Consider the following 12,287-nt stretch of genomic DNA (forward strand, 5'->3'; position numbering starts at 1 on the left):
CCAAACTATGGTCCAGGGGCTAGATGCGGCCCCTTTGGCTATTTAAATTGGCCCGACAAACTGGTCTAAATTATATTATTCATTTATATTATCCTTATATTTATGCCTTTTCTCTGCAATGCCTGCATTTCCCCCATTACATGGTGCGTAAAATGCTAAAAGCATTTTAGCCTTTATGCGTGATATGTCATTTATCTTTAGTTTACATGAACACTCCATCTATCTGCTCCTGACCCGGCTCCCCCTGCAAATGACCCCCTGTGGCCTATACTTCACCACTCCATCAAGAATAAATTATAAAAAAAAAACCTTATATCCTGAATATACTGGCCTATAATTATCCAACTGGTAATAAAATAATTGAATAATATCAAATCAGAGGTTCATAACAAAGCTGACAGGAAAGAACACTTCTTCAAAGTCTTATACAACAGAGTGAAAAGGAACCGTGCAGGAATTCCTGCGTTTGTATACAAGACTCTAAATGTATCAGAGGCGGCGCCCTGCCCACCCATTCTGCATACCAGTGAGAGTGGCCACAGTACAATAGTGTAATTTCCGGACCTGGATGTTTCTCAAAGTCCAGGCTAAACTGCCCTGAGTGGGGCATTTGGCTGAGAGAACACAGACTTGTGTCTACAAAAAAAAAAACCTTATATCCTGAAGGAAAGAAAAAAAAAACCCGAAACAAAACAAAACCAAGAGCAGCTTTAGCCAGATCAAGTACTTGTGATGGACTGATAACTGTCCAAGGCGTATTCGGAATTCTCTGGTTGACTGCTGGGATTTGCTCCAGCTCCCACACAACCATGAAAAAATTCAATTCTAGAAAAGGGATGAAATTTACTTCTACTTCTCCAAAAAACAATTTCAACTAACTAAATAATTTAGTTTCACATTCTTACACACTTTAAGGCAAGCAAACATGTGACTGTTGGATGTTGGATGTTTAAATGTTGATTCTTGCCAATATATTATGAGCAAACATTTAAAAAAATAAATAATAAACAAAGAACTAAACTAAATAAGGCAACTTCCACTTATTGATCATAGAAATGATCATTTCCCCACACCATAAAAGATGAATAATGTGAGAATTTTCACATGAAGACCACCATCTTCCATCCATGTTTCTTCTACTGCAGTCTGACAAATCTCCATTACTGACCACTAAACTCAAAGATGCCATGAATCTAAACTTTTTCCTCCAGTATGAACTAAACTTTGAGCAGTCGTCCAGGCCTGAACATGTCTTACAGCAGTAACAACATAGAGGACAAAACACCCAAGAACAAAAACAAAAGGTTACTGTGGGTTTTTTTTTCTTTTTAAATATCATAAACACTTCAAAGTATTCAGTCAGCACTGCATGTAAATAGCCAACAACATAAGTCTAGTACTAATGCCTTTTTAGAGATCAAACATGAACACACAGGAACTATTTTTCTGTTTATGGTTCTGACAAAATAACAGGTGACACAAGCTCAAAGTCCACACTACTGTTTTTCAGGGGAAACAGGGTAAATGTGGGACTGACTCTCAGTGTGTGTTTGTTTTGAGGAGATCTAATGAAAGCAGACGACAAAGGTCACATGACTGCTTAAAATGTCACTGGTAGCTGTGAAGAATCCTGTTACATATACATTACAGGACCGCTCCAGTGTGTGTGTTTGTGTGTGTGTTTGGACATTGTGATCTTCAGGAAACACTAGACTCTGGGATCTGTTACAACCAGCCTGTAAATCTAAAGGCACGATCTTGTTAAGCTGGATCAGAACCTGTCAACTCCAAGAAAGCTAGCGCTAACGCTAAAGCCCAACTAACCACACTTGATAATTAAAACATTTAAATCATCACAACACGTGACACACACACACACTTCAACAGTGACTTTCCTGGACCAAGGTATGAGACTAAGACACAGTAAAGTATTTCAGCTTTATTAAAATGTAAAAGTAAGGTATGAGACTAAGACACAGTAAAGTGTTTCAGCTTTATTAAAATGTAAAAAGTGTAAAAAAACAAAACAAAACAAAGAAACCAAAGTGCTACTGCGATTAGCATAGCCTCAGGACGTCAGGACATCAGGTTTCAGAAAACTGTTGGCACAAAACACAGTTTGCTGCTGCAGCAAATACTGTGAAAAAAAAAACACTGACGAAACCAAAACCACCTTCTAAACACACACATCATTCTCACCATGACACTAAAAACCGTCTCCCGACACAAACCGTCACACAGAGCTTTTGCATATTTCATTTCCATATTCAAATACAAAAAACGAACTTTCTGACTACAGCCTCGTGTGAGCTGTGTTACCGTCTCAAACTCAAAGATTAGTAATCTGGTTTTTTTACTATGACTCCATGTTCAGTTCAAAAAGTACCACAGTTTGTTTCATGTACTTCCACGCAGTACAGCTCTGGATTTGTCAGCGCTCAGTCTCCATCAGCTGCTAGCACAGACAACCTGACCCCAAAACCCTTCTGTCTCAGCGTGGCACCAGGCCTGACTCCTCACGCTGACAACGCTGCTGGTCAATTATTCAGAGATGGTTCTGGCTTCTGTAAGTCGGTGGAACAAGCACCGTCCAGATAAGACAAAAAAAAACAAAACAAAAAAACTGCTGAACAGGTGTTTCATGATATGAATGCAAATGTCCTTCATTTGCATTTTCCTCAAGGTCACGATCAAACCTCTTCATCGGCCGTTCACCAGGATGAACTTAAACTCCTTGCACATCTAACAGCAGAACACAGGACAACACATAATTACTGTATGACGTGGTTCCATAGTGTAGCGGTTAGCACACCTGCTGCAAAAACAGCAGAACACAGGACAACACATAATTGATGTGGTTCCATAGTGTAGCGGGTAGCACACCTGCTGCAAAAAGCGAGTCCTGGGTTCAATTCCCAGAGGAACCACATGCTTGATAATGTTAATCCTCCTCTGTAAGTGGCTTTGGATAAAAGCGTCTGCTACATTAACATATTAGAACATTTATGTGTTTGATTGCAGATATATAATCCACACATTTGGTGTCAGGTAAAGCTTCATAAATGTCTTCCTCAATATCGATTGGAAAAATTATATTTTTATGTATTAATATGTAACAAAATGTTTCAATTTGTTCATAAATCCAAGCTGCAAATCGACCAAATAATTCACAGTTTTGGGATTAGCAACTGCCCTGTGCAAACACAGTTGACTGAGGTATTACTGGTGCTCAGCAGCCTTTAAATCTGCGGCGCTGTACACTTCCAACAATGTCGTCATGAAACTTTATTAATCCCAGCTGTGACTTATTCACATATTTAAGAACACCCACACAACACAACACAAGACGAAAGTTTAATTGTAGATTAAAACTACTTAGAGCCAACTTCTTCCAAGGCTAAGCTACATCAAGCTAAAGCTGCCGGCCCCGCCCCTTTGTTTCTTCTTCTTAAACAGCCTCACGTCACCTAAATTATAAAACATTAACATTTGGACGTAGGTCGCTTTACCACATCACTGCTCCCTGTTGCAATACTGCCACCTATAGAGGGTACAGTCCACCAAATAATGGAAACGACCCGCAGCAGACAGCGACCCTGCAGTTGAACACCATCATCTACGTAAATAAATATTCTTATTCGACCATACACTTACTTCACATTAACTAGACTGCAGTAAACCACAGGAAGTGCACACATGCTGCCAATGGAATGAGCACATGAGTTGCTATGGTAACAACAAAACGGTATGGTAATGCCAAATAATTGCTACCCACCCCCCCCCCTCAACACAAACCCCTATCTCTCCAGCACAGTGGCTCCACGGTTGTTACTAAGGAAACCTCTCCCACACAGTGGAGAGCGGAGCCCTCCAGCTACGGCTTCTTCTTCTTCTTCTACCAGTTCACACTGTTTACCTACAGCGTTCCTGCTAGAACCCGACAAACGTCACCTCCGTCAGGGACACACTGCAGGTGTCCTCCAGTGTCCACAGGCGGTTCCATTACAGACTGCAGACCTGTGGACATTTTAAAAACTAGCCGCAAAATGTAGATCAGTGTTACACAACGCATGGCTGACAGTGAAGTGCAACCTCTTCACACACACACACTCCATCACCCCCACACACACACTGCCACTTCCCCTCCACACTTCTGCTTTTCAGCCGTGTGTTTTTTTTCTACATATAATTTGCCGTACTATTCCCAGGCTCTGAACGAAACAACACCGTGATCTGATTGGTTGGTCAGAACCCCACAGCCGTATCACAGGTTCTGGTTCCGTACCTTCACTGTGTTCCTGGGCCTGCGGAAGAACGAGGTCTTGGCGGTGAAGAAAGTGATGTCTTCACACTCATCGTCCAGGCTGCAGTACCCACTACTCATGCTGTTACTGCTGGTCATGGAGGGGGTCATCACCGTACTGACGGTCATGGATCAGTCCAGCGGTGGCCTCCGGCACCAGGAGAGCAGCCCAGAGGCAGGGTGACGGCTTCAGGAAGTGTCGGTTTGCTTCAAAGGGCAAAAGTGACGCTGATGCTGAGCCGCAGATCAGAGTTCAACAGCTTCTCCCTGATCTCCACTCATCCAGATAAAGTCAGTGCTCGTCTGCCGCTGCATCCACGGAGTTGAGGTCCCACCTGTGACCTCCACACAGGTGAAGTCGGCTCAGATTCAGGGCTGTGCGTGCCACCGCAGAGGAGACCAGGAAATCGGAGATCGAGAGCAGACTTGTCACTTCCTCCTGACGCATGTGCACCAACGTGTGTCTATGAGTGTGTGTGTGTGTGTGTGTGCTCACAAGCTGTCACAAACACACACACAAGTCAAGTGATATATTCTCCCGGCCATTTGTTTTACTCATAACACACACAAACGTACACACTCCGGCCCGGCAGGTATTTCTCCAACACACACACAGAGTCAGGGAGTCAGTTTACAGGAGGGTTTCAAGTTAACCCTGCTCACCTGAGAGCAGCCACCAGACACGCAAACAAACGCTGACAGACGCACGGCTGCACTACCACATCCTGCTGACGAAAAAAAACACACGCTAGAATTAAAAGTTCACGTCGAGTCCTGGTTGCAGCAGCAGGTTGATGAGGATGGCGCTGGTGTTTCGCCGGCCTGTCGGCCCTTTAGTCCAGAGCAGCAGCAGCAGCAGCAGCAGCAGCAGCAGACCTCTGGTTTAACAGCAACACTGCACAGCCTCCTCTCTCCTCTGCTCTCAGTTGCTTTGTAAATACTGGAGAAGGATGCCTCCCACTCTCCCTTCTCTCTCTCTCTCTCTCTCTGTGTGTGTGCACACACTTTGCTCAGGCAATCTATTCTAGCCTTGCTCAACCATCTGTGTGTTATCACCCATGCAAGGACCCCCCCCCCATCGCTCCCTCCCTCCCTCCCTTCCTCCCTCCCCTTTCTCTCCCTTTTCCTGCAAGCAAGAATATGCCACAGCCACTTCCTCTTAGACAGAGAGAGAGAGAGAGAGAGGGAGAGAGAGAGAGGTGAGTAGACGTCAGTGCTGATTTACAGATATGAATCTGTGCAGCTCTTGGTTTACACAGAGTAGCAGCAGCAGGAAGCAGAGTCAGTGGGAAAATGGCTGCTTTCCTAGTCAAATTCTGCTGCCGTCGGTAAAGGACGAGAACTCACTACAGAGAAAAGAGTGTCATGTTTTTGGATACAACAAGATCCGCGTCCGACCCTAATAAAAATTCTATCTAAACCGAAGGCCAAATTATGGTAATTTGACTGAAGTTTTCACTGATTGAATGTCCATTTGTTTAGATAATCTAATTTGAATGATCCTCTTAGGTTATTTGGATAAACGACTATTTAATTGTTATTCAAAGTGGAATATTTGTGTCTTCAAGTTACCAGGCATTTATGATAACAAACAGATGTGGACTGCAGGCAGGCCAGTTAAGGGTACGCACCGTTATCACAATCACAGGCCTGCTGAAAAAAAGAAAAGAGACACCTGGTGGTTTCTCTCTCTAACTACAATACTGACAATGAGTTTTGCAAATTTCAACGACACCAGTCTGGATAGCCTTCTCTTCTCCATCTTATCTGTCTCACACTGAGAAATGTTTGGGTTTTGTTATTATAAACTTATCTGTCTCGCACTGAGAAATGTTTAGGTTTTTTTTATTTTAATTTGGCAGAAATTTCTTTCACAAAAGTTAAGCATGATCCTGGGAAACCTCTGAAATCTCGTCTTTGTCTTTTGGCCAACTGAAAACGCTTCAGCTAAACCATCACCCACCATGAGCGCTCGGAGGAGGCACGGAGGAAAATCTCCATCAGCATGGAGATTACGGTGACCTTTAACCTGAGGCTAACCATTCAATCTGCCCCCTGACTCTGGCAGTGACCTGCTGTCAAAATACAGCTAATGCTGAGAAGATGGATTGTGAATCAGGGATGCCCAAAAACCTAATTCATGCTTTGTAGATTTTCAAAATAAAAGCATAAACCAAAATGCCAAAATGGTGTTTGATTATTATTGCATACATTTCTTTGGATCACAAAGTCAATGAAAGACTCTGACTCAGTGTACACAGTCCTCTGGATGCAGCAGAGAGACTGGCCTTAACACAGGGTGTGTTTCTGTCCAGATAGAATCGTCCAGAAGACTGATTACCTGCTCTTTTCCTCCATCAGTGTAATCACCATGGGAGGAAACCAGTGTGTGTGTGTGTGTGTGTGTGTGTTGATGACTGGGGGTGGCTTGCAAACACACACACACATGCACACCGGCCTGCAGTTCTGCTTGCTTCTAATCAATGAAGCGTGGTCAGCCCGCTGCATGTTTACTGAGGCTGCAGCAGTAAGTCTGTGACCTCTACGACCCCGACACATGCACAGGACTACGAAGAAAAAAAAAAAAAAAACAGAATAAGAGGGTAGAGAGGGGGACTGCAGGAGAGGAGCCGCCCGCACCCCTCTTATCTGCAGCACTCAGTGCACTCTGGGGAGCAAACACAAGTGTAGAGAGAGGCCGGCCCTGGTCACGGAGCTCACTTTAGTTGGAGACAACATCAACATTCACTTCAGACTAATTTACAGCTCACGTCCACGACAGCAGAGCAGGAGGACGTCGACTGAAGACTGAAGTGTTTATTTGTGCTCATAATGGGCTGTAAGAGCCGCTGCCTTCTACTGGCACGACATGGTTCATACAGTTTATGTATCAGAGACGCAGCTGGATGGAACTGTTCATTTTAATTCATTGATTGAAGTCCAAATAACACGTTCAAATCAAATTAAAATGTTTTAATGATACCTTTCTTAGTTGCCGCATGTACAAAATTAAACAGTAGATGGCGGTAATGCACCTACAGGTTGTTTGACAGCCATGATAATGATGCACAGGATGCAAGGGAAGAAGTGATTTGTGTCGCTGGAGTTGTTGGGCAGAATTTTAGTTATTTATTTATTTAAAAAAAACCCCTTCCCAGTGTCAGCCTGTAGGGGGACATGGTTCATAATTAAAGTCTAAATGTACACTGTTAATGTGGGAAAAGTGTTGACGCAGTCACATGATAAAGTACAGCTGTGTTAGCATGACAGCAAACCAAGACTAAAAGACTATGATCATAGCACCACCTACAGGGGCGGAAGGGGAATACGTATACAAGAATTAGTTTGTTGGTTGTAAATAAACATACACACACATATATTAACACATATATGTGAGTGTGTACATATATATATGTATGTGTTTATGATTGAACCCAAACCATTAAACAATAAACATCTCTGTACTGGATGTTCTTTTTTTATAAGGTTGGGGGGTTTTTTTTCAACCTTCATTTACGATCCTGCTCATCATTAAACAGTAAAACAGACGCAGAGTGAACAGCACTCTAACATTTACACCGCTCATCCACCTCTGCTGCTTCCATTCACACCAGCTACGTTTAATGGCTTTTAAAGCAGCGTCGCTGTTGATGTTCACGCAGCCTCTGGCCAAGTGGTGCCTGGCACATCACCAGTGGTCCAGTTTGGTCATATCTGCCCCGGGGGCAGAGAGGAGCAGCCAACATTTGTCTGTAGGAGTGTTGGGGAGTATGATCTATGAATATTACACCGTTTATATTCCACTCTCTCAGGGTCCTTGAGTTACGATGCTGTGTGTGTGTGTGTGTTATACTATAACGTAGTATACACTGCGGCTCACGCATTATAGATGCGAGATAAATAGAATTACAAATGTGAATAAAAAATATTTTAAGCATGGTTAGAAAATTTTAACACAGCATTTCTGTGTTATTTGCTTTTGAATACTGAATCCCAATTATTTCCCAAAACTCCGTGGGTCGGAATAATTGACTGGAATAGTCAGTGTCTGAATTAGGCTTAAAAACAGAGTGAATAAAATCAGGCAAGTGAAAAATGCTAAAAAAAAAACATTCTTTTTTTGTGCAGAAAATAAACCTGTTTTGTGGTGTTAGTAATTGATCTTTGATATTTTAATAAAAAGAGCAGCAGATCAGACGTGGATGTGACGCAGCAGATTTTGTCCAGAGAACCTTCTGTGACAGAAAGGCAACACATGGAACAGACATCTGAGACAGCCGCGGGGCTGTGAAGGAGGACGGTGGTTATGTAACAAGTGTCGTTTGAAGACATGCTGCACGACGAACCCTGACATTGTCCAGACTTGACTCCTGTCTTCATGTAAACCTCGTTGTACATATGACATCACTCTAAATGATCATCATCTGTACAGAACATTCCTCTAAAAAAGTCTGTGTGGATGTTTTTGTTTTTCTCACCTTGCAGCAGACGTCTGAGGAGGAGGAGCGACTGCTTTTAGGAGATGGACTCTTTTCAGTCTCTCTGTCTCTTTGGTTGCAGTCCAGCCGGACCTTATGTTGACACTCCAGATGACAGGTGTAGCTGCAGTCTGTGTGAAAAACAAACAACAACAGTTGTTCAGACTGAACAGTGACAACACTTATTCTGAACAGTCATAAATAAATAACGTGAATATAATATGTTGTTGTTTCGTGTTGGAATGTAAAGCTGACAAACTGCAAGTGAGTGAGTTGGTTAGGAGTGGTTCCAGCTAAATTATAAACCGTGTCATAATATCCATAAGGAGACGAATTGCTCCATCTAGTGACCAATGTCGGCAATTGCACCATTTAACACCTTGAATACCTATTTGGGTCGAGTGCTGTAGGAAAATAAATTAAAAAATAAATAAAAATACGAAGATACACAAAACTTTTACAACATATTTGTTTTTAGCATATAAAAACACCTCTCAGTTTTTTTGGTTAAAGTTATGTACTTTCCCCTGAACTTCCTTAAATTCCCCACTGACTGACGAGCATGAATGTACTTCCACATTTAATATAATTTTGTTTCCAGCCACAGGCTTTTCCACTGAAATACTTCTGTAATATATACTGTGAATTTGAGATCCAATACCAAAAAAAAACAAAAACAACCTTTTCAATCAGACTGCACTTAGAGTAAAACCTAAATTCTTGGATCATGATGTAATAATGAGTCAAACTCAGACAAGAATCATTCTGTCCAAAAAATGTCCTGACTTTGGATAATGATATACAGAGTGATTGGTGACTAATATATATATATATATATTTTTAGGACCGTCTGGATATCTGTGACAGAGTCAGGTCTGATGAGAGAATATTTTTCTTTCCTCTTTGACAGCGGTTCTTGTGAAATAAAAATAACGTGTTCACTGTCAGCGTTGTACATCAACACTCTTCCCAGGCGTTACTCGCATCACGTTTCTCAGTATTGATAACATGTCTGTGTTTTCACAATAACATACTGTAGGTGTGTGTGTGTGTGTGTGTGTTGGGTGTTGGCTACTCAGAAATGGCCCTCCTCGTTGTTCAGATAAGACATTTTTGGAAAAGCAGATTTGAAAAGGTTTGAAGAACATAAGATCATTTGTCTGGTCCACACCTACAGTGAGAAACACCAGGCTTTTCTCACACTGATAACAGTCACTGTTTCCCTCTGTTCACTGATGAACATGAACACATCAATATATAAATGACGACTTATACAATAACAGATGTTCAAGAATTCTGTATTTTGTGTTTGTTTTGTTTTGTAATTTTAAAATAGCCACATAATGTGAAGGAAGACATATCAGACTACACTGTGTGTCCAATTCATGGGGAATAGATTCGTCCAATCACTCGCTCAGCCTTCTAACCCAAAAGTTCAAAAGAACTTTGATACAAAAAGGTCAAAAAGTTAAAATTTTACAATTTTATTAATAGGTTCAAAATGTTTTTGATCCAAATATTCAGATCTAAAAAAAAAGTACAGCCACCAGGTGGCATTAATGCAGCTTAGTGTCAAAATATGGTTGAAAGGGTTAGCATGGTTAGCTTAGCAGTAGCTAAGTAGCAGTATCGTCAAGGGAAACTGGCTATTTGTAGTAAATGGTATCGTCAAGGGAAACTGGCTATTAGTTTATTAGATATAAGAATCTCTGCATAAAACCTTTTATGTCACAAAAACATTTTCTAAGTACCTGTATCATATGGACTGAATCGAGGCCACCTGCTGGCCACACATAGGAAGGTCACTCTAGCATCACTGAGCCTGACAATCGATTTTCCTGGATAATTTAATCAACTGAAGTGAGGAACTGTCTACAGTACCGTTTCACTGGTAATGGGTGTAAACAGTCGTGCTGACACAGACACAATCACACGGTGTCAGCAGAATGAAGGCCGTTTCTTGTGTGACATTTTGTCCGTATGGTGGTGTGGTTTCTCTTGACAGCTCAGGCAAAAGTCCCTTTGCTGACGGCAGGTTGGGACTCGCTGTGGTTCTACTGCAGGGAGTCCGGCGTTACACAGAATAAGGAATGAGGAACTTGATCGAATAAGGAAGAGGGCAGGACCTTTGTGTTGTTTCTGTTGGTTTAGGAGGAGTTTCTTTGCAGGTCTAAAAAAAATATGACCTGGGAAACCCCACTAGTGACCTCATCAGTGGAAGTACCGTGTATTCTCTGTAATTACTTTCATTTCTCCACATAATCTGAAATTAACTCAAGTCACGTTGTTGTGTTTTTTTTAATCAAAGAAACACTGAAGACATACTGTTCTGAAATTATTTGATTTTTTCAACTAATTGGGATTTAACTTTATTGAATTTACTGAAAACTAAACCGGGCAGAAGATTCAGACAGTTAAGAAACAAATGTACCTTGAAAACTAAACCGGGCAGAAGATTCAGAAAGTTAAGAAACAAATGTGCGTAACTTAATTAATCGTGATACATTACAATCATGATTGAGATAAATCCACAGCCACTCTACGATTAATCAAGTTTGTCTAAAAAAAAACAAACAAAAAAAAAAAAACAGGGAAGTAAACTCTGTAAATCAAATAGTTCTAAGTTATAGTTGTCCCAGAACAGAACGAGAGCGACGACGCTAACAAAGGCTGAATCACAGTCACTAATTAGCCGTGTCTCTCTGTCGGTGTGGTGTGTGTGTGTGTGTCTGCGTCTCTCTCTCTCTCTCTCTCTCTCTCTCTCTCTCTCTCTCTCTGTGTGTGTAGTATCAACAGGATTAAGGGTTTGCTGTACGTCTCTGTTGCCACAGCATCACTGTAGGAAGTTCGTGCACAGACTGAGCTTTAATGTCTCACGCCATCACTGCCGCCCAATCAGAGTGGGAGGATGATGCAGGGAAACAGAGCTGGAGGCTGAGACGGCAGCAGCACATCACCAACAGCACGGTGAAAGGAGATTAGCCAGCTCCGACCTGCAGCATGTATGGATCGGTCAGTAGTGGTCAGTAGAGTTAACCTCCGCTGCTGCACACGGGTCGATAAGAGTGAGGCAGGAGCAGCCATTACAGTGGACTTAATGATGGAGGAGGCCAGTCGGAGTGCACTGGTGGAGGTCGCTCAGTGGAAAATGTCCGTGGTCAGATTTCTCTTAATTCTCTCCAAAAAAATCGTTGTCTTTTGTTCCCTTTCTTCCTGCCGGAACAAAGAGCTCGAAAACTGCCTTGTTTGAGTTTTTACTGCTGTAATCTGAGATGTTTCCTCATGCCACGAAAACCAGACTCAGTGTTTGTGCAAGAAAATACGAGACGTGACCTGAAGATAAGTTTGTTGAGCTTCTTTTTAAACAATAGGTGTGGAACAGAGACGGAGACACAGATGACAAGTGCTCCTTCAGGTTCAACGTTTGTTCCTGGTGCCGTCGTTTGTACGGCACCAGGAACAAACAACGGAGGAGACGAGCTCTGAACTTGACTAGGTGGAAAGGA

General features: G+C 42.1%; 1 protein-coding gene across 3 annotated transcripts in view; it reads right to left on the reverse strand.

Moving 5' to 3' along the window:
- The window catches only part of rassf5 (Ras association domain family member 5), a 26,858-nt gene that overhangs the window by 4,076 nt on the left and 10,495 nt on the right, over positions 1–12,287 (reverse strand). For 2 of the 3 annotated variants that reach the window (XM_008320185.3, XM_017036893.2), the window contains exon 2: positions 8,782–8,912. In XM_008320185.3, coding sequence (XP_008318407.2) covers positions 8,782–8,912 — 131 coding nt within the window. Of the gene's footprint in view, positions 1–4,285; positions 5,271–8,781; positions 8,913–12,287 lie in introns of those variants that run through there. The other variant, XM_017036894.2, reaches the window with a different exon arrangement.

The sequence above is a fragment of the Cynoglossus semilaevis genome, chromosome 11 (assembly GCF_000523025.1).
Source record: "Cynoglossus semilaevis isolate Cse_v1.0 chromosome 11, Cse_v1.0, whole genome shotgun sequence".
Lineage (NCBI taxonomy): Eukaryota > Metazoa > Chordata > Actinopteri > Pleuronectiformes > Cynoglossidae > Cynoglossus > Cynoglossus semilaevis.